This window comes from Erinaceus europaeus, chromosome 9 (assembly GCF_950295315.1).
Source record: "Erinaceus europaeus chromosome 9, mEriEur2.1, whole genome shotgun sequence".
NCBI lineage: Eukaryota > Metazoa > Chordata > Mammalia > Eulipotyphla > Erinaceidae > Erinaceus > Erinaceus europaeus.
Window position 1 is genome coordinate 43,671,598 of NC_080170.1, and position 23,101 is coordinate 43,694,698.

The 23,101-nt window shown below is 38.9% G+C and overlaps 1 protein-coding gene across 7 annotated transcripts in view; it reads left to right on the forward strand.

Moving 5' to 3' along the window:
* Positions 1-13,623, forward strand: part of CEP350 (centrosomal protein 350) — a 148,187-nt gene extending 134,564 nt beyond the window's left edge. For all 7 annotated transcript variants that reach the window (XM_060197768.1, XM_060197772.1, XM_060197770.1 and 4 more), the window contains 6 exons: positions 1,791-1,873; positions 3,009-5,005; positions 6,548-6,955; positions 7,041-7,187; positions 11,257-11,379; positions 13,426-13,623. In XM_060197768.1, coding sequence (XP_060053751.1) covers positions 1,791-1,873; positions 3,009-5,005; positions 6,548-6,955; positions 7,041-7,187; positions 11,257-11,379; positions 13,426-13,590 — 2,923 coding nt within the window. In that variant the 3' untranslated portion in view covers positions 13,591-13,623. The remainder of the gene's footprint in view (positions 1-1,790; positions 1,874-3,008; positions 5,006-6,547; positions 6,956-7,040; positions 7,188-11,256; positions 11,380-13,425) is intronic.
* Positions 13,624-23,101: the final 9,478 nt, after the last annotated feature.

Here is a 23,101-nt window from a genome sequence, read left to right on the forward strand (position 1 = left end):
TTCCTGCCTTTTCTCTTCAGATAGAGGGTGAGAGAGAGGGAGAATGACAGAGAGAAAAAAAAGACACCCCTATTACTGCTTCACCACTCATGAATATTTCCCTTCAGGCAGTGCTCCCATGCTTTTGCCAGGGGCTTGAACCTAAGTCCTCAGGCATGACAAAGCAAGCCAGTTCCTGGCTTCCTACAAAGCAGTTTATAATCACATAATGGTAAACTATTCCAACAGTTAGCTATATTTCTAGAATTTTTTATGTTTTTATTTTTGTTATACATACAGTTTTTATTATAGTAGTTATATATTTATGCTGTAAATTTTGTTTTAATTTCCACATAATATATATTAAAGCTCTTATAATTTTATTAATCAAGCTGCTAAAGAATTTTAATCAGAGAATAACAATCAGGTTTGTACTTAGGTTTTTCTAGCCACGACGTGAAGAAAATTATAGAGAAAGGAATAAACTTAGAAGCAGAACAATTGTCTAAATCAGGTCTCAAATTATTAACATTAATAAGAACAGATATTACTGATTAGATTTTAGGAATTATATAAGGAGACTAGACCAAAGAAGCAGGAGTAACCTATGATGATGGCAGGTTTCTCTTAAGTAATTGGTTAGATCAGGTCCCATTGTTGTGAGTGTAGAATCATGTGCTCTTTTGAAAGAAACAGAAGATTTTTGTATTGAAGTGCTGTTTTGAAATACCTGTAGTTCATCTGTATAGAGTTATTCAAGAAGGATGTCAGGGTTAGATAGGGGATAATCAGTATATAGGTGGTAGTTGAATACATCCAGAGAAGGTTACATTCAGAGAGAAGAAAGGGATTTGGGAACTAAGTAGAATAAAACAGCATATTTAAAAGTGTTACAAAGAGGCTGGAATAGAAAGAAGCTAAAGATTATGACTTGTTTTCTACTCTAAGGTAGGGGTCAGTTCAAGTCCTGGAACATAATGGCAAAGAAGGACCTAGTAGGGGTTGAATCCTTATGTGGAAAACTGAGAAATGTTACACATGTACAAACTGCTCAAGTATCCCAGTTTGAGCCCCCAGCTCCCCATATGCAAGGGGATCACTTCACAAACGGTGGAGCAGGTCTTGCAGGTGTCTTTCTCTTCCCCTCTCTTTCCTCCCCTCCTGATTTCTTTCTGTCCCATTCAGTAACAGCAGCAGCAACAAAATGGAAAAAATGGCCACCAGGAGCAGTGGATTCATAGTGCAGGCACTGAGCCCCAGCGATAACACTGGAGGCAAAAAAAACAAACTAAAAAAAAAAAAGACAGTTTGGGAGTCCGGTGGTAGTGCAGCAGGTTAAGCTCAGGTGGTGCAAAGCGCAAGGACCTGTGTAAGGATCCCACTTCAAGCCCCCGGCTCCCCACCTGCAGGGGAGTCACTTCACAGGCGGTGAAGCAGGTCTGCAGGTGTCTATCTTTCTCTCCCCCTGTTTTCCCCTCCTCTCTCCATTTCTATCTGTCCTATCTAACAATGATGACATCAATAACAACAACAATAACTACAATAGCAATAAAAAACAAGGGCAAGAACAACAACCACAAAAAGACAGTTTATATCCAAAGTCCTGTTTTGATTAAAAGAGACAGAATCACTTACTGAAAATGTTGAGGGCTTGATGAAAGTGGCAAAGTTTAGAAAACCACCCATGCAGAAGAAGAAATACATAACCATCTAAAAATTGACTGCTTTATTACAGTATCAGCAAAATACTTATTTCTCTTAATTTTTCTTTTCTTTTTATTTATTTTTTGTCTCTTAATTTTCTATGTCAGATCTGAAACAGCAAAAAATTGGAAATCACTAACTGAGTCAGAACGTTCCAGAGGATCTCTGGAGTCTATTGCTGAACATGTTGGTATGTAGCTAGAAAAATTAATTATGCTGCATCTACTTTATCTAATAGTTTTGCAATGCCTACAAAATCCTACCTCTATAGCTTTTTTTTAATAAAAACATGAATTTCTGAGAGATGCTAGATTATTTAGTATCTTAAGTTACTATTATGTATTAAAATGACCTATAGGATATGCGTGATGCATATGAATCAGTTTTTATGTCCCCAATTTATGATAAAATTGAAACATAATGTATTGCACCAAAGTAAAAGACTCAGGTGGTGGGGGTGAGGGTTTGGGTCCTGGATCATGATAGCAGAGGAGGACCTAATGGGGGTTGAATTGTTATTTGGAAAACTGGGAAATGTTATGCATGTACAGACTATTGTATTTTACTGTCAACTGTAAGCCATTAATCCCCCAATAAAGAAATTTAAAAAAATTGAAACTTAGACATTAATCTAAAATATCTAAATTAATCTAAAATATCATCAGTATCAAAATTTGTATATAATTACATATTTTACAATTTATTTTTAAATAAGAATTATTGAAAATAAAATATAATTCAATGAATAAAATACAACTGAAGCATTAAAAAAAAAAACCTACCTAGCAATAATGGCAAAATAGAGATTTGAATTATAACTTTCAAGTACATACAGATACATATTTGATATCCTATTTAATGTAATATCCATAATGCAGTTTGCTTTTGCAGAGGAGGATCATGCATAACAATGTCTCCGTAAATATAGATCCATTTCTCTCCACTTAATAAGTTAAGATACTTAAATTTTATAAACTTTAAATTTTGAGTCATTAAAAACATTATTTACTTTTGGTACACTATATTCTCTGAAAGGAAAAGTATACCTCATATTTTAACCAAGACAAATTATTATTTGCTGACTATACTTTTTCCTCATTAAGATTTGACTTTTATTGGGCGAAGGTAAATAGCATAATGGTTATGCAAAGAGGCACTCATGCCTGAGTCTCCAAAGTTCTAGATTCAGTCTCTTGCACTACTAAGCCAGAACTGAACAGTGCTCTGGTTTAAAAAACAAAAAAAAGACTTTTCTTTAAATTTAGATTCCAGAAATTGAAGGATTTTGATTAAATATTTTCATGTGATTTTTTTTTTTCATTAAGATGCTACATTGTCAAGTTCTGACAGATCAGTATCGGAAAAGTCTTTATCTTCATTTGCAAAAGGAGCGATTGAATTGGATAATCAAACAGGAGAGCACTTTCAGACTTCATCTCCAATTCTCCAGTCATTGAGGAAAATCAGAGCAGAATCTGGAGATTGTCTAGAAAATGTACCTTCTTTGCCTCTTCTTAAAGAACTAAATGCCCCTAATAAAATTCTGGATATATCAGATGTCAAGGCTGAAGAAGAATTTGCACAAAAATCAGAAATACAGGAAGCAAAATGTATAAAATTAGAGGAAAGTGCAATTGAAGGTGCCTATTCTAAACCATCTAGAAAGCCTGATGTGTTAGTAAAACTCGACCTGGAACAGGGAGATTCAACTGAAATTCCTTCAAAAAAAGATCTTCCTTTAGATTCTACAAGTGTTCAGAGAGACTTAGTTAAATTAGCCATTAAAAATCTTCATGAAGAATTAAGAGAGAGACAGTCAAATCAAGATATGGATCATAGTCCAGACATCCAACCAGAGAAAAACATTCATGAACAGAAAAACATAAAGGAAAGGGACTTATTTTTGTCAAGCCATCTTTCTGCCCCTAAAGAGAGGACATATGCTGAAGATTTTGAAGTATCTTCTTTCAAGAAAGAAAGTTCAGCTGAGTTATACAATGATGACTTTGAGGTATCATCTTTGTCCTCATCAAGGAAAGACTCTCAGTCTTGTAGAGATAAGTCACAGCCAACAAGGAATTCCAGAAGCAGAGCCACTAGCTTTGGTAGTGATGATGAAATCAGTGAGTGCCTAAGTGAGAAAAGTCTTTCTGTTCATAGCAATGTCCACTCTGAAAGGCTCCTAGAACTTAAGTCTCCCACTGAGCTGATGAAAAGTAAGGAGCGTAGTGATGTAGGGCATGAACAGGGAATTACTGAGTTTCCATCCTTGGCTTCAGTTTCTATGGCAGATGAATTACTTGATTTCCACATCGGTGATAGGGTGTTGATTGGCAATGTTCAACCAGGAACTCTTCGATTCAAAGGTCTGACCAGTTTTGCTGAAGGATTTTGGGCTGGAGTAGAGTTAGATAAGCCTGAAGGAAATAACAATGGAACGTATGATGGTATTATATACTTTGTATGTAAAGAGAAGCATGGTATTTTTGCTCCTCCTCAAAAAATATCTCACATTCCAGAAAACTTTGATGACTATGTAGATATAAATGAAGATGAAGACTGTTACCCAGATGAACAATATCAATACTGTAATCAAGAACAAAAAGATAAAGAAGGTCTCAATCTCGATAGAGAAAAGGATGCAACTGAATATTCTTATGAGAAATCTCTACCAAGTATGCATAATATAGAAGTCTCAGTTGATAGAAGCCTTAAAATAGAAACAGAAAGTATACAGGATATTTCTGGGGCATTTGAAACTTACGTTCACCAGAAGTCTTCAGTGGATTCACTGATTTCAAAGGAAAACAAGGATCTTGTTTCTAATGCTATGGAAAAGGTTTCCACTGCTGTAGAAGATGATACTTTAGACAATACCTTTCCTGAAGATCTAAAGAAACAACAGCAGCTTGCAAACAAACAAGAGGACCTATATTCTGAAGTTCCAGAAACGTTCTCGACCCCACTTTTGGACCTTTTAAGAAGAGAAAAGAATCAACTGGAAGCCCAACTGAAGTCATCACTAAAAGAGGGAAAAAAATCAAAGGAACAACTGGAAACAGTCACCTCGCTAACAGATAGTTTGCTAAATGTGTTTGTAAAGGACACAGTCAATCAGCTACAACAAATCAAAAAATCTCGGAATGAGAAAATCCACCTTAGCAATCAAGAGCTTCTTGATGACAATCAGAAGGAAATGCTGCCTGCAGACTTATTCCATAATCTTGAGGAACAATCGCCAGGTGTTCCAGACTGCTACCTAAGGTCTGAATTGGAAGATGAAAAAGAAGAGATGTCCTCACCAGATATGTGTCCCAGACCTGTAAGTATTTTGTCCAGAAAACATGTCAGTTTGCCTTGTAGTTTTCTCTAGGGCTTAATTTTCCTCTGTTATGTCACCAGTAGTCATTATAGGGTTGTCACAAACGCTGGTAGGTTTATGCTGGATCAACAGCCCCTATACACTTTCTACAGACTATATTGCCTTTCAGATACACTGAACAGTTTTAACCAGTGGAGCTTTTCAGTGTTCTCAACTCACTTATTTTTCACCTATAAAGTTATTTCCCACTATTCAGTCATTGTTGCCCCATAAGGATTACCAGTTGTGATGTTGTTTCTAGTGAAATTATATATATAGTGAAAGATAGCCACTATGACATATACTCAGACCCTCAACTTTTTTTTTGTTTTGTTTTTTAATAACCAGAGCACTGCTCAGCTCTGGCTTATGGTGGTGCAGGGGATGGGACTTTGGAGTCTCAGGCACTAGAGTCTCTTTGCATAAACATTATGCTATCTACCCTCTGCCCAACCCTCAGCTTCTTTAGGTTGCTTATGGATAGTTGAACAAAACTAATAATTTTGTGTAACTTGAGCTCCTGAGAAGATAATCAAGAAGATATCAAAGGTGAGAAATTTTATATCCCATTTCCACATCCCAGAGATAGCACTGTTCTCCAGAAATAGAATGATAATGATACAAAAAGGAAAAAAGCTAATCTGTAAAAATTTTTGAAAATTCAATTGTAAGACTTCCTAGAGCAGAATCTTGGGAAAACAGGACAATTCTTTACTCTGCTTTTTTTTTTTTTTTTAATATTATTTTTAAACCAGAGCACTGCTCAACTTTAGCTTATGTGGTGCAGAGGATTGAACCCTAGGATTTTGGAGCCTCAAGCATGAGAGTCTGTTTGCATAACCATTATGCTATCTACCCCCAACTGAGTAATTATTTCTTAAATTATTCCAGGGTTGGGTGGTGGCACCATGCACCTAGTTGAGAGCACATGTTACAGTATGCAATGACCTGAGTTCAAGCCCCCCCGCCCCATCCCACCTACAGGGGGAAAACTTTGTGAAGCTGCAGGTGTCTCTCTTCCTCTCTGTCTCCCCCTTCCCTCTTGATTTCTAGCTGTTTTAATCCAATAAATAAATATAATTTAAAAAATTATTCTTTTTAAAATTTTTTATCCCTTTTGTTGCCCTAGTTATCATTATTATTGTTATTGTTGTCGCTATTGTTGGATAAGACAGAGAGAAATTGAGACAGGAGGGGGAGATGGGGAGAGAAAGATAGACACCTACAGACCTGCTTCACCGCCTGTAAAGTGAACCTCCTGTAGGTGGGGAGCTGGAGGCTCAAACCAGGATCCTGATGCCAGTCTGTGTACTTTCTGCCATGTGTGCTTAACCTGCTGCACCACTGCCAGGCTCCCAAAAAATTATTCTTATAGTAGTCATCAACTTTTCATTTTTCTTACATGTAGAAAAATGGTAAATATGTAATATTGGTTTTGTCTTTTATTATGCTAAGTGATATGAGGTCACTAAATGGTGTTTTTGAATGGTTCCATTTCTGTAGGAGAGTCCAGTGTTTGGTGCCAGTGGGCAAGAGGAACTTGCTAAGAGACTTGCTGAACTTGAAATCAGTCGTGAATTCCTGAGTGTGTTAGGAGATGATCAAGACTGGTTTGATGAAGACTTTGGTTTGAGTTCTTCACCCAAGATCCCAAAAAGTAAGGCAGAAGAAAGCATTGTACCTCTAATGGCAGAACCTAAAAGAGCTTCCAAAAAGCCATGTGAAACATTACTAGCAGTCCCACATACTGCAGAAGAAGTAGAAATTCTTGTGCACAATGCAGCAGAAGAACTTTGGAAATGGAAAGAATTAGGTCATGATCTTCATAGCATCAGTATTCCTGCAACACTACTTGGCTTTGCCAGTAAGGGCTTAGATATAGAGAGCATTAGTAAAAGAGTCTATAAACAGGTATGTATGTGAAAATTTTTAAAAAAAAAGCTCCAGTTGTCTAAAAGTTGGACACTTAGCCACTTTCATTTTCTTCTCTATCAAGGCGGTTTTTGATTTAACAAAAGAGATATTTGAAGAAATTTTTGCTGAGGATCCCAACTTGAATCAACCTATCTGGATGAAGCCATGTAGAATCAACTCTAGTTATTTTCGACGAGTGAAAAATCCGAATAGTCTTGAAGAAATCAAGGTAAATTTCAGAATATTTAATGACTTGCTGTTCATTTATACAGATCAATAAATGTCATAAAATCAGGTACTCTTTTAAAGTATTTACCTGGGAGTCGGGTGGTAGCGCAGTGGGTTAAGCACACGTGGTGCAAAGCACAAGGACCAGTGTAAGGATCCTGGTTCGAGCCCCCGGCTCCCCACCTGCAGGGGAGTCACTTCACAAGTGGTGAAGCAGTTCTGCTGATGTCTATCTTTCTCTCCCCCTCTCTGTCTTCCCCTCCTCTCTCCATTTCTCTCTGTCCTATCCAACAACGACGACATTAATAACAATAATAACTACAACAATAAAAAAACAAGAACAACAAAAGGAAAAATAAATAATAATAATAAAGAATTTGAAAAAGAATAAAATAAATAAAGTATTTACCTTTCAAATAGTTGTCTATATTATGTAATTTATAATGATCTTTTTATCACTTTATTGGGGTCTTAATAATTTACAGTACAGTTTTTCACACATGGGTACAATTTCTCATCTGTCTGTGATAGGTATCTGGAAAACACTCTCACCCCTAACTTAGATCCATTTCCACCATCATTCACTAGGACCCAAAAGCCCTCTCCACCCCCTTGCTTCTCCTCCTTGCTCTCAGAGTCCTTTGCTGTGCTGCAATACAATAGACCTAGTCCAAGTTTCACTTTATGTTTTCCCTTTCTCTCTCTCTCTCTCTTTTTTTTCTTTTGCTTCCAGGGTTATCACTCGGCCTCAGTGCCTCTACTATGAATCCACTGCTCCTGGAGGCTATTTTTCCTATTTTGTTGCTCGTTGTTATTGTTACCATTGTTGTTGTTGGATAGGACAGAGAGAAATCGAGAGAGGAGGGGGAGACGGGGAAAGACACCTGCAGACCTGCTTCACCACCCATGAAACAACTCCCCTGCAGGTGGGAAGCCAGAGGCTTGTACTGGGATCCTTGAACTGGTCCTGGCACTTCATGCCACGTGCACTTAATCCACTGCGCTACCACCCCAGCCCTACTGCCTTTGTTTTTTAAGTTCCATCTGTAAGTGAAATCACCAGTACTTATCCTTCTCATTTTGGTTTAACTCAGTTAACATGACTTTTCAAATTTTATCCAAGATGATGCAAAGGAGATAACTTCACCATTTTTAACAGCTGAGTAATATTCCCTTGTGTATATATACTGCCATTTTCTTATATACTTACCTGTTGTTGGGCATCTGGGTTGCTTCCAAGTTAGGACTATTACAGATTTTTCTACCACGAACGTAAATATACATAGATCTACTTAGGGTTTTTTTTGGCTTTCTTTGGCTATATTCCCTGGAGAGAAATTGCTGGGTCATAGGGTATGTCCATTAGTGTTCTGAGGAACCTCCAGACTATTTTCCACTGGGTTGGACTAATTTACATTCCTACCAGCACAATTTGCAATAATTAAGAAAAATTAGTAAATACTCAGGGAGATAAATTATTACACCTTCTAAAAATTTTTGGTAATTTAGAGATAGGTATAATATTCTGGGGAGACTGACAGTGGCATACCCAATTGAGCCAAGCCTTACCATACACAAAGATCAAGTCCTTGCTTCTCAACTGCAGGAGGCATATCTGCAAGTGGAAAGGAGGTCTGCAGGTTGCTCGCTCCCCCCCCCCCCCCAGTTTCTCTGTCCATTCTAATAAAAAAAGGGGAGGGAGGAGAGAGGAAAAATGGCCACTGAGAGTGGTGGATTTGTCATATAGGAATCAAACCCCAACGATTACCCTGGTAGCAATTTGAAAAAGAATATATATAATATTCTAAAAATACACATGAAAACAGGCCTGTCCTAAACACATGGGGATTGGCTTTCCATCTGTGATTGGGAGGCTTCATATTGGTAGTGTGGTTTTGAAATATATAGACTAAAAATCTGACCTCCAAAAAATATTATTGCAGTGCTTTGACTTATTTAGCTCTCTATAATTCATTTACTTTTACAGATTGAAATTAACATATATTATTTGTATGCTTTCATATAAAGTGACTACAATTTAACTGGTATAAATAAAAGTGTTTAAACCCCATTGAAAAGTGGAGGGAAGAGAGTGGCAGAATCTACTCTAAAGAAGAGATCCAGGGAGTCGGGTGGTGGCACAGTGGGTTAAGCGCACGTGGCGCAAAGCGCAGGGACCGGCGTAAGGATCCCGGTTCGAGCCCCCGGCTCCCCACCTGCAGTGGAGTCGCTTCACAGGCGGTGAAGCAGGTCTGCAGGTGTCTATCTTTCTCTCCCCTCTCTCTCTGTCTTCCCCTCCTCTCTCCATTTCTCTCTGTCCTATCCAACAACAAAGCAACGTCAACAATGGCAATAATAACCGCAACGAGGCTGCAACAACTAGGGCAACAAAAAGGGGGAAAAATGGCCTCCAGGAGCGGTGGATTCATGGTGCAGGCACCGAGCCCAGCAATAACCCTGGAGGAAAAAAAAAAAAAAAAAAAAAAAAAGAAGAGATCCAAAGGGTAAACAGATATATGAAAAAAATGCTCAAAATCACTGATGGTCAGGGAAATACAAATAAAAGCAACAATGAGATATGACTTTGCACCTGTAAGAATGTCACACATTTTGTCCTGACAGCATAGACCACCCCCAGTAAAGTGAGTCAAATTCTGTAGATCACCACACACACACACACACACACACACACACACACACACACACACTTTTATTTATTACCTGTCTGCTTTCCTGCTATCACAATAGACTTAAGTGACAGAAACACAATGACCCCCAAAGCCTAAAATAGTTATAATCTAACCCTTTAAAGAAAAGTCCTCCAATCCCTGCTTAGATTAAGTAAAAAAGTTTTCAGAAGTTTGATTCACTTACAAAAAAGAAAAATTACTAAGTGATTTTCAGCTTTGAAAAGTGGAGCATCAAAAGCACCTGAGGGACTTTTGTCCTAAGCACTGTGTACTTCCTGCTGAACTTTCAGCCTCTGCTGCATGGCCTGTGTCTGCATGTGAATGTATCAGCAGCGAGTGTTGGAGTCTAGGGGCATTGATAGTTTGAGGGACTTCTCAACTGATTTTTGACTCTCAGATGTGTCCTTTCTCCCTTAAGAACATTGTTTTTCATTGAACAACCATAAATGGTAATAAAAACCCTAATCCTTTACTAATAATGAATAAGCTGGAATAATACAACATGCGTAATATATGCCAGCAACCATCAGAATCCAACATCAGTAAAACAGTGTTGCCAACGAATTTTAACACTGAAATGGAATTATATACTATTTTTAAGCATGATAATTAAATATTGTTAGTAGTGGGAGTCGGGCTGTAGCGCAGTGGGTTAAGCGCAGGTGGCGCAAAGCACAAGGACTGGCATAAGGATCCCGGTTCGAACCCCGGCTCCCCACCTGCAGGGGAGTCGCTTCACAGGTGGTGAAGCAGGTCTGCAGGTGTCTATCTTTCTCTCCTCCTCTCTGTCTTCCCCTCCTCTCTCCATTTCTCTCTGTCCTATCCAACAACGACAATAACAATAATAACTACAACAATAAAACAACAAGGGCAACAAAAGGGAATAAATAAATTAAATATTTTTTTTAAAATTCTATCAAAAATATTGTTAGTAGTAAAATTATCATGTTTCTTAATTAATTTTTAATTTTACATATTCAAATCTTTATGCTTTAAAATAAACTGTCCCAACCAAAGTCTTGCACTTGGCTTACACTGTATTGTTTCCAAAATTGATGTGGAATTTTTCAAGTTCAGAGTTGTTTTTTTTATGCGTTAGTAGTTTTGCCAGCTTAAAGTTAGCTGATGGTGGTTCTTGGATAAGGAGAACTCTGCAGTGATGTTTCTTTGCAGATTCATAGTTGGGTCTTACTTTTCTATGCAGTATACAGAAAAAGTTTTAAGTAAAGAGTATGAACATTTGGAATGCTTCTCAAATGTGCTAAGTGGAACTGTAAGTGAAAGACATGGTATTTTATTATGATTATTAGTATATATCCTTTGTTGTAGTTTTTATACTGCTAGAACTTTGTGTTCCATTCATTCTTCTTCTTTTCACAGAATTTCATAGCAACTGAAGTACTCAAGTTGTTTAGTCTTAAAAAGGAACCAAATCATAAAACGGACTGGCAGAAAATGATGAAATTTGGAAGAAAGAAAAGAGACCGGGTGGATCATATCCTGGTCAGTACTTTTACTTTTATCATCTCTTCTAAGATCAGAGAATAATTAAGATTTTGAAAGAAAAGGAATATAACTGATCTTTTTTATATATTTATTTATTCCCTTTTGTTGTCCTTGTTGTTTTATTGTTGTAGTTAGTATTGTTGTTGTTATTGATGTCATCATTGTTGGATAGGACAGAGAGAAATGGAGAGGGGAGGGAAGACAGAGGGGGAGAGAAAGACAGACACCTGCAGACCTGCTTCACCGCCTGTGAAGCGATTCCCCTGCAGGTGGGGAGCCAGGGCTCGAACCAGGATCTTCATGTCAATCCTTGCGCAGAATATAATTGATCTTAAGTCTGCAGTAGTAAAGTCTTAGGTCATTTATTTGCTGTATTTATGCCCTATAATTTTTAACATAATAGTATTTTGTGGATCTAAAGAACCTGAGAAATAATGGCTGGAGAGAAGCCTCAGCCTGCAGAGCATAGGGTGTTCATGCATGAGGTCCTAGGTTTGATCCCTAGCACTACAAATGGCAGAGCTGAGTGATTCTCCTTCTGTTCCTCATCCCCTCCCCATTCTTAACGCTCATAAAAATAAATTAATAAAAGTTTAAAACTTAAAATAAATTCAGATACAGAAAATAAGTCCCTTAAAAGTAAAACACAGGGAGTCAGGCGGTAGCGTAGGCAGTTAAGTGCACATGGTGCAAAGTGCAAGGACCGGTGTAACCCCACCCGCAGGGGAGCTGCTTCACATATGGTGAAGCAGGTCCCCCTCTCTGTCTCCCCTCCTTTCTCCATTTCTCTCTGCTATCCAACCATGATGACATCAACTACAACAACAAAACAAGGGTAACAAAAGGGAATAAATATTTAAAAAAAGAAAAGTAAAACATAAGTAGCACTACGTTAAGAATACTTTGGTAAATATTAAATCTCATTTAATACCTGGTATTGTCTTTAGATATATGTATTTTATCATTGTAAATCCCTATAGTTAATGGCCATTATTTTATCACCTTTAAACACCTATACACGTTCCCTTGTAATCCTTACTATCTGTCTAATGCTGGCATAATGTGTCAGGGACTAAACGCAGGACCATGCATATGTACATACTACAGTAATGTCCCCTGCCCAGTCATCACCCAATCTTTTTATTTATTTATTTATTTATTTATTTATTTATTTATTTTCTCTTTTGTTGCCCTTATTGTTTTATTGTTGTAGTTATTATTATTGCTGCTGTTGATGTTGTTGTTGGATAGGACAGAGAGAAATGGAGAGAGGAGGGAAGAGAGGGAGAGAGAAAGATAGACACCTGCAGACCTGCTTCACCGCCTGTGAAGTGACTCCCCTGCAGGTGGTGAGCCGAAGACTCGAACTGGGATCCTTACATTAGTCCTTGTGCTTTGCACCACCTGCACTTAACCTGATGTGCTATCACCCAACTCCCATCACCCAGTCTTTTGAGAGGGGGGAGAGAGACACTAAAGCCGCACTCTACTATCCATGGAGTTTTCTTGGTGCCTTACATGGTGCTGTCATGTGATACTGGGTTTAAACTTGGGGTTCCTCCCCACTTGCAATGGGGAGGGGGGCGTTTGCTTCACAGGCAGTGAAGCAGGCCTGCAGGTGTCTTTCTCTTCTGCTCTCTGTCTCCCCTCCTCTCTCGATTTCTCTCTGTCCTATCCAACAGCAATAAGAACAATAATAACGATAACAACAAGGGCAACAAAATGGGAAAAATGGCCTCTGGGAGCAGTAGATTCTTTGTACAGGCACTGAGCCCCAATAATAACATTGGAGGCAAATAAAATAAAATAAAATAAATAAAAATAAACATAGTAACCCATATGTTTCACCAACCGAGCCATCTCTTGGTTTGACTTTCTGGAACTTTAAAGAATAACCATGTAAATAAATTACCTTTTTTCTCTGCCTAATTTCCTTTGGCTATATTCCCATGGATGGCTCTACAAAGCCCAGCAAAATAAAATTAATTTCTTACTTTGGCTATCATTTCCCAGTTTTTTTTTTCTTCACTTTGCAAATTCTAGGTACAGGAGCTCCATGAAGAAGAGGCCCAGTGGGTGAACTATGATGAGGACGAGTTGTGTGTGAAGATGCAGCTGGCTGATGGGATCTTTGAGACCTTGATCCGAGACACTATTGACGTTCTCAACCAGATCAGTGAGAAACAGGGGAGAATGCTACTTGTGTGACATCTTGCAAATAAACCGAACACTGAGTGCTAATATGAGTCCTGGGCCTTTCTGCCTCCTGAAACACACCCCATCTCCATCATAACAAGAGTGCTTCCGGACCCTGTGCCTGTTCTTTAAAGACTACCAGTTTTGGAGTCCACAGGACAATATCTGGTATTAACAGCCTTTGCCTTTAGAGACTGTCCACTGGATTGATTCTTTTCAGTGGGTAGGTTTGCACATCTGATGATGACACACAGTATAATCCTACACCTTTTGCTAGCCCCCCTACTGGGTCTCAGTTGAGGACTAAAAACACCAGATTTACCTCTTAGGTCAGACTGTAAGGTGTCACTCTCTTGAGTTCAAAGTTAGGAGGAAAGAGATCTGTAAAGAAATGCATTCATTATACCAGTTTTGAAATGTAATGCTGGTCTATACCAGGAAAGTCAGAAATGGACATGACCATCTCGAAATAGTATAAAACCCCTAACACCTTCTCAATAGGCCAGGTTAAAGATGCGTGCCTGTTTCTGATTCTAGATTCCATTTCATTTCTTTCTGAAGACCATTTAATCCATTGTTGCACTTGAGCAGCAGCAGCAGCAAGTGGACTATTGAGTTAACCAAAATCAGTGGTAGAGCATTACTTTTAATTTTCTCTATATGAATATGAAAACAAGAATGCCCCCAGTGAAGACTGGGCTCCAAGGACTGATGCAGGGCTGGTTCTTCCACCCCTTTCCCCACCCCTGCACTTTCTCACTCCTGAACTTTTACCAGCTGCTCTCAGAATCACAGATTCTCAGGACCATCTCAGGCATCTATCTAGGCATGGCAGAAGGGGGAATAATTTGTTTTGGCCTTCACACTCTCAGCTTCCATCTCTCCCCAAATAGACACACTGTTACTTGAATGATTTAGGAAATGAGTGTGTGCACCAAAGACAAAAAAAAATTACATATATATATATATATATATATATATATATGCATATATATTGTCTATTGTTTGTGTGCTTGTTTTGTGTTATGAAACATTTTTAATTTATTTTAAGATAAATTATTAACTTGGAAATGTGTGTCCCTATTCAAAAGTGAAAGACTCTTCTTGTAGTAGTTAAAGCTTCCATCTTGAAGCTTCAATGGGTCATGGTCTTTGCACAGGAAACCTACAGTTTTAACTAGCCCAAACACATACCAGAGAAGGCAATTTAATCCAGTGAAAAGAAGATGAGCTTTTCTAAGACCACCTGCAGTAGCAGGAACAGGAGAAAATGATTTAATGACACTGTAAAATTCAGTTCTGCCTTTCTTGCAGCATTGCTTCTCACAACCATTACCTGTATCTGAAATTGTGTGTTTATATACACAAAAATACACAGACTCCAGCTGCTATGTAAGAGCATTTATGATGCTCTCCTCAGTCTTCAGTGCCCTGTCTTCTTGACTGATTTCTCTTAGTCACTCCTCTCCTTCAAATAATCCAGAAGAATGTGGATAATGTTAGGCGTGAATGTAAATGCCTTAATATTGAAGGTCCTGATTAGAAGCTTGGTATGAAACATCCACTGGATTCATAATTATAAATAACCTGGAATGTTAGAGCTTCCAAGTATGTTAGAAAAACCCCAAAGATGGTATAATCTTTTAAGTGTGCATGTACATTTGTTTCTTCATCTTTTCCTCTAAACTTGCCTTTGCATCTCAAGTATTTCACTATGCATATATTAATTCTTCTTTGGTTTCATCTTGCCATTAAGAGAAAATTACTGAAATAATCATTGGAATATTTGCATTTTGCACAATGAGTGGTCGGCCTGATAGCTCTTGACAAATAAGAAAAGCACTGAAATGTTGTGATTGGGTCTTAGGAAATGTCCGGCTTGATTGGTGCCAGCATTTCTTCTGGGCTTTCGATGCTGAGCTCAAGTCATGTAGCCATAGTGAGCAAATGGACTTAGAGGTAACCTAGGGTTTCTTAAGCAGTAGTTTGGGGCTATTACCAGTAGTTTGGAGATACTATTTTCATGTGGCCAAGGAAAAACAGGCTTTTCTGTTCCATTTGTGTTACTTGTAAGACAGAAGAACAACTTGTCTATATCCTTTGACTGTAAGATTGCATTGTCCTTCTAAAACAAACTTTACTAGATGCTATACATTTTTTATAACAAATATGAAAATAATATAATAGGAATATAGGTTGTTTTTCTACATCTTTATTATTTGGACCTGAGTCAGTTTTTAATAAGAAAGTTTTATCTTTTCTCTTATGACATTATGTTCCAGAAAAGGAGAAAAGTGATCAAAGTCCCTAGAATAGGTAATCTGGACTTAAGAATTCCCTATGAGGTTACTGCCAAGAATGGGTCTAGCCTACCTTTGTTATCCTTATTATCTGGAGCATCTTGTGTTTCGGATGAGAGGCAGGACTAGATCAGTGTTACTCCTTGCTAGAAATGATTATCCATAGTTTGGTGGCAGAAAATAAGAAATCTATAATTAACAGATTTAACTATTTTGGACATAATTTAAAAATGGGTTTACCTTTAGGACTAGGAGTGATGAATATGGATACCCAGACACTTGTTCCTTATTGGGATCTTTTTAATCAAGCTCTGTCTTTTTACCAAGAATCCAAATATTCCCTCTTTCTAGTGTTTGTTCCTTCCCTCACACCCCATTTTCTTTTATTTCATAATTTCTCAAAGAAAAATATCTGCATCAGCAGTAATATCTTTTAGAATAGCACTATCAGAATTTAGTAGTAGTAAACCAACATAGAGGCTTCAGATTTATCTCTGAGTCCAAAATAATTTGTGTTATCCAGAGTGCATAATTCTGGGATCAATAAGTACAGGGTATAGATTCCCTCTTCAGGTGTAAACAGGAATTTTTACTCTAGGGAAAAGTAGGAAGAACTCACAAGTAGTAAGGAAGGTAATTTGTTTTACTTAAAAGAAAATTCCTTCTATGACTACAGGTCTCTGAGAAATTATCTTTCAGAAGAGATTTCATTGCTCATACGAGTGTTGTGGCCTATTGATAAAAACAATTTTGTTCACTTTCTTGTCTTGAAAAAAAGTGGCCTTAGCTTTTTGCAATACTTGAATAACGTGTATACTCGCACAGCATTATAGACTCATAACTTTTCTGCAAGAAGTTTAAACTTACATCTTCTTTTACTACCTTAAGAATACTAGTGAATAAAACAAGAGAAAATGATAGAAACTACAATGATGTTTAATGCAAATTGTAGGAATTTACATGTTTACAAATCATCTTAAACTTGGTTGTGCAGCAACTCAATAAAATATCTTTGTATTATAAAAAATGTGAAGAAAAATGTAAACTGATGTAAAGGGGGTACTGTCATTTTAACTAACCTATGTTTAATAGCTTTTTCTTCCAGACTTTGCAAAGCCTTCTTGGTAAACACACTGCAAAGCATTCTCTGGGAGGCTCAGCCTCTGTGTGTGTACTGTATTGTGCAGACATGAAAAACAAACCCGTTTACTGTGTATGTGTAAATAGCCTGGTCAGCAGGCCATTTTCAGCCAATATTCACATCCAGTGCAACTTTGCACAGAAGACTTAGGGTGTGGTTTGTAAGTATGATCTGTAAAATAACTGGGATCAATCCCCATGTATACCTGTGTAAATAGATTTGTTAACTGAAATGTACTTTAAAAAGATAAAATCTGTAAATAAACTGATTTATAAATTAATTTCATGTCAGGTATTTTTTTTCTCCCCTTTAGAGCCTAGTTTAGAAAGCTATAAAGATCATGTATCATGGGAGTCAGGCGGTAGTGCAGCAGGTTAAGCGCAGGTGGCGCAAAGCAAAGATTGACGTAAGGATCTGGGTTCGAACCTCCGGCTCCCCACCTGTCCAGGAGTTGCTTCACAAGCAGTGAAACAGGTCTGCAGGTGTCTTTCTCTCCCCCTCAGCCTTCCCCTCCTCGCTCCATTTCTCTCTGTTCTATCCAACAACAAAGACAACAATAATAACTACAACAATAAAACAAAAAGGGCAACAAAAGGGAATTAAAAAAAAAGGTTTTCTGCGAATTTTCTAAAAATAGCCTACCCATGTGAAGTAAATCTTTATAAAATAATATAATGTTGATATTTTATTAATAGTCTCTCTCCCTAAAACAAAGTATCACTCCCCAAAAGGAGACATTCAGACTCTATATTTTGTTGCTAAGTGTGCACAGGGTATTGTTTTTTTTTTTTTTAAGAATTAATTAATTTATTCATGAGAGAGAGAGGAGGAGAGAAAGAATCAGACATCACTCTGTTACATGTGCTGCCAGGGATCAAATTCGGGACCTCATGATTGAGAATCCAATGCTTATCCATTGCGCCACCTCGTGGACCACCACAGGGCATCTTTAAATAGACTTAACCTTCCCTTCCAACACTATTGTCAGCAGAAACTAGATAAGGGTCACAGCTTTTCAACTTAAATATTTCACAAGAACTAGACTCAGTGTAATAATAAAAAAGCATTGTGCATATTTAAGCGATGTGTTTAACATAGTTAACGTAACCTTAAGTATTTGTCCTTTTGCTCCAGGGTTATCACTGGGCTCAGCGCTGGGGCCCAGGACAGAAAGATATTGAGAGAGGAGGGGAAGACAAGGGGAGAGAAAGACAGACACTTGCAGACCTGCTTTACCGCTTGTGAAGCAACCCCCCTGCAGGTGAGGAGCTAGGGGCTCAAACCTGGATCCTTGACCTCCTCTGCAGGTGGGTAGCCAGGGGCTCGAACTGGGATCCTTGAACCCCCTTGTGCTTCCCACCATATGAACTTAACTCACTGCGCTACCGCCTGGCCCCTTGTCTTTTTTTTTTTTTTTTTAAGTATAGGTGTGGATTTGATTGTAGGTAGATGGTCCTACAGGTAGAACTACCAACCTGAATCACAAATTAGTGACTTCAGTGACTAGTCTCATAGGATTCAGGGGCCAGACAGTGGCGTACCTGGTTAAATGCACACATTACAGGGTTCAAGCCCTTGGTCCCTCCTGCAGGGGGAAAACTTTACAAGCAGTGAAACAGGGCTGCAGGTGTCTCACTGTCTCTCACCCTCTTCCCTCTAAATTTCTGTGTCCTATTAAACAAAATAAAGTTAGAAGATAAGACATTTAAAAAAATCTCATAGTATTTCAATATGTAGGCCAAACTTTCTTCAGCTCTGTGACTGTCTACTTAAAATTTACATTGTTGTGAGGACACTACCATTGCTTGCAAGTAAATGTCACATTTGTGCTTTTGTCCTAAACAAGAATGTCATTTTTTTTAATTTTTAAAAAATGTTTACTTATTTTTCCCTTTTGTTGCCCTTGTTTTATTGTTGTTGTTGTTGACGATGTCATTGTTGTTGGATAGGACAGAGAGAAATGGAGAGAAGAGGGGAAGACAGAGGGGGAGAGAAAGACAGACACCTGCAGATCTGCTTCACCACTTGTAAAGTGACTCCCCTGCAGGTGGGGAGCCAGGGCTTGAACCGGGATCCTTACGCCGGTCCTTGCGCTTCACACCAAGTGCGCTTAACCTGCTGCACTACTGCCTGCCCGGCCCCCAAGAATGCCATTTTAAGGAGTCAGGCAGTAGCGCAGCGGGTTAAGCGCATGTGGCGCAAAGTGCAAGGATGGGCACAAAGATCCCGCTTCAAGCCCCTGGCTCCCCACCAGCAGGGGAATCACTTCACAGGCGGTGAAGCAGGGCTGCAGGTGTCTTATTTTTCTCTCCCCCTCTGTCTTCCCCTCCTCTCTCCGTTTCTCTCTGTCCTATCCAACAACAAAGACATCAGTAACAACAACAGTAACTACTACAACAATGAAAAAGCAACAAGGGCAACAAAAGGGAAAATAAAGAAATATATATATATGGTCATTTAAAAAAATACATCTTCTGCAGGTGGCCTCCACACTGTAAGAATGCAAGATAGGAACTCAAAACCACTTTTTGGACTCCAAACACATTCCAGGATGCTTAGTTTCCATAGCACAGAGGCAGCACATGTGTTGAGCCATGTTAAGCACAGTCAAAATATATTTTTTTAATAATACCCATCTATAAATAAATAAATAAATAACCATCTAAATAACTCCCCTAACTGGTCTGTCAGTGCTATTGCTACAATTTTGAGAAAATTAATTTGAAACAATTAGATGAGCTAAAGAGGAATTAATGCTCCCCTGCTCCCCTGCGGGTCTCTAGGCCACGTGTCCTCCCTTGGAGAAAAAGGGTAGAAGAGGCACTTAGCCAGGAATTCCTCAGCGGCTACACTATTAACAATCCCTGCTGCTGGTCTTTGAGGTCGTTATTTTGTCAGTTCCACTTTCTGAAATGTACATGATAAGAGTTTCTCTTAAGGGTTATCTGCCCTATTTTATCATTATGGGAACCCAGAACTGAAGGCAAGAGAATCTGCTGGTCTCTCATAAAGTTAACCAGATGGAGAGTTTTGCTCTTCATAGAGGGGCCAGTGAATGGAAACAGGACTATTTTGGTTTTTATGGGGCTTTTGTGTGTGTATGTGTGTTTTGTTTGTTTTATAAAAAGAACAAGGGGTCTCAATATAGAAAATAGTCAACATGAAAATTATACTCTGAGAATTGTAGCAACTAGCTAACATGCAGGATAGTTGATGAAAGTAGATCGGTGACAGGAGCTTATGCTTTTCTCACTACTACTAGCAAGGAATCTAGTAGACAATCCAGGGTTGGCCAGTGATTTTGCAACATAAAAGCTTTAGGTCATCTCCCCTTGATTTTGATGTCTTATCCTATAAAAATGAAAAATGGTAGTGGTCCAGGAGGTGGTACAGTGATAAAGCTTTGGACTCTCAAGCATGAGGTCCCAAGTTCAATCGCCCGGCAGCACATGTGCCAGAGTGATGTCTGGTTCTTTCTCCTCCTGTCTTTCTCAAAAATAAATAAGATCTTTAAAAACAAAAAAAGAAAGAAGAATGGTAAACCATTAATGCCCCAATAAGTTAAAAAAAAAAAAAAAGAAAAGAAAAAAGATGGCTTCTGAGCCGTGGATTCATAGTGCAGACTCCGAGCCCCAGCAATAACCCTGGAGGCGAAAAAAAGTTTCAAAACTCTGACTTAAAAAATATTTTAGGGTCTGGGTGATGACGCACCTCACTGAGTGCACATGTTACAATGTGCAAGGACCAGGTTAGAGCCCCCAGCCCCCACCTGTAGAGGAAAAGATTTGCAAGTGGTGAAGCAGTGCTGCAGGTGTCTCTCAGTCTCTATCTATCTCCCCCTTCTCTCTCAATTTCTGGCTATCTCTATCTCTATCCAATAAATAAAGATAATTGTTTAAAATATTTCAGCTTGAAGGAATTGTGTTAGGTGTGATAAGCTAGTAAGAGAAGGATGAATATGGGATAATCTCAGAGAAAAGTTGAAAAATAAGAACAGAAGGGAAAACACAGAGCAGAACTTGGACTGGAGTTGGTGTATTGCACCAAAGTGAAAGACTCTGGGGAGGGGGGGAGTGTGCAGGTCTTGAAATAGGGTGGCAGAAGAAAACGGGGATGCGGTAGATTGTTATGTGGAAAACTGAGAAGTGTTACACATGTACAAACTACTACTGTATCTTACTGTCAGCTGTAAACCACTAATCTCCCAATAAAGAAAAAAAATTGGGGGGTGGTCTGGGAGGTGGCACAGTGGCTAAAGAACTAGACTCTCAAGCATGAGGTCCTGAGTTCAATACCTGGCAGCACATGTACCAGAGTGATGTCTGGTTCTTTCTCTCTCTCTCCTATCTTTCTCATTAATAAATAAAATCTTTTAAAAAATTTGGGACCAGGGAGTTCATAGTTATACAAAAAAACTTTCATGCCTGTGGCACTGAGATCCCTGTTTCAATCAGTTCCCTGCACCACCATAACCCAGAGCTAGCAGTGCTCTGGTGGTAACATACAATAATAACAACAATAAATACATGTATTCCAAATGACTCCCATAAATCCAAGAAAACTCCCACTAAGTGCTGTCAGTTTCAATGTCCTTCTCAAATTATAAGGGAAATGCAAAGATCAAGTACCCAAAATACTCAGCTTCTGAAGGGAGGCAGGAAGAAGAGTAGGAGTTCGTTGTTTGTCTTTCATAACCTGCTGTCTATGAATGTGTATATCAAAAACTGCTGACTTTCTGGGCAAAATCATGAGTTTGTGACTCAATAAAGGTGCAGCTGAGTAACACTGGTGACCTGCCTTGTCATCACACCGACACCCTTCCGGGAGCTCTATTATGACTAGAAGGGCTTGGAGCACCAGTCTGCTCTGTCCCTCCACCCTGGGGCACAAGCTTGCCAAATAGCACTGAGTCTCTTGAGTTCTGAAAATGTCAGAGGGAAAAAAATCATTATCCCTGATAAAGTTCATTAACCAGAAGGTCTTTAAAATTCATTCACATGATTTATGGTTAGGATGTGAAGACAAAGCACACTATTAGGTAACACCAACCCATGGTTAGATTCATTCATTCATTCATCCATTCACTGATTCATTCATTCACTAATTTCAGTATCTGTGACCCTGTTCTATGCACTGTGGGTCCCAACAGAAGAAATCAAAGTCAACTTATGTCACAGCAAGAGGATTCTGTGAATAAGCCAACGCAGGGACAGGGAGATGGTGAGAACTGAGAGCTACATTACACAGGAAGGGTTGGGAAGGTCCTTCAGAGAAGCTGACACTTGGGACCTGAAAGATGAGTCACTTGTGAGGAGATCAGAGGGAAGGACATTCCAGACAGAGGCCCGAAGTCAATATAAAAAAGAAACAAGGGGGTGGGGCGGTGGCGCAGTGGGTTAAGCGCACGTGGCGCAAAGCGCAGGGACCAGCGTAAGGATCCCTGTTCGAGCCCCGGGCTCCCCACCTGCAGTGGAGTCGCTTCACGGGCGGTGAAGCAGGTATGCAGGTGTCTATCTTTCTCTCCCCCTCTCTCTCTGTCTTCCCCTCCTCTCTCCATTTCTCTCTGTCCTATCCAACAACAAAGCAACGTCAACAATGGCAATAATAACCGCAACGAGGCTGCAACAACTAGGGCAACAAAAAGGGGGAAAAATGGCCTCCAGGAGCGGTGGATTCATGGTGCAGGCACCGAGCCCAGCAATAACCCTGGAGGGAAAAAAAAAAAAAAAAAAAAGAAAAGAAAAGAAACAAAACAAAAGCTGTTGCTTATGGTACAAGCTGAGAAGGATAAACCCTGCAAAGGTCCTCACAAGTCATGGTGACAGTCTAGGATTTATCCTTGTATAGTATGTCACCTTGGAGAATTTTTTCTTAATTATTTTTATTTTCCCTTTAGTTGCCCTTGTCTTTTTATTGTTGTTGTAGTTATTATTGTTGTTATTGATGTCATCGTTTTTGGATAGGACAGAGAGAAATGGAGAGAGGAGGGAAAGGCAGAGAGGGAGGAGAGAAAGAGAGACGCCTGCAGCCCTGCTTCACAGCCTGTGAAGCGACTCTCCTTCAGGTGGGGAGCCAGGAGCTC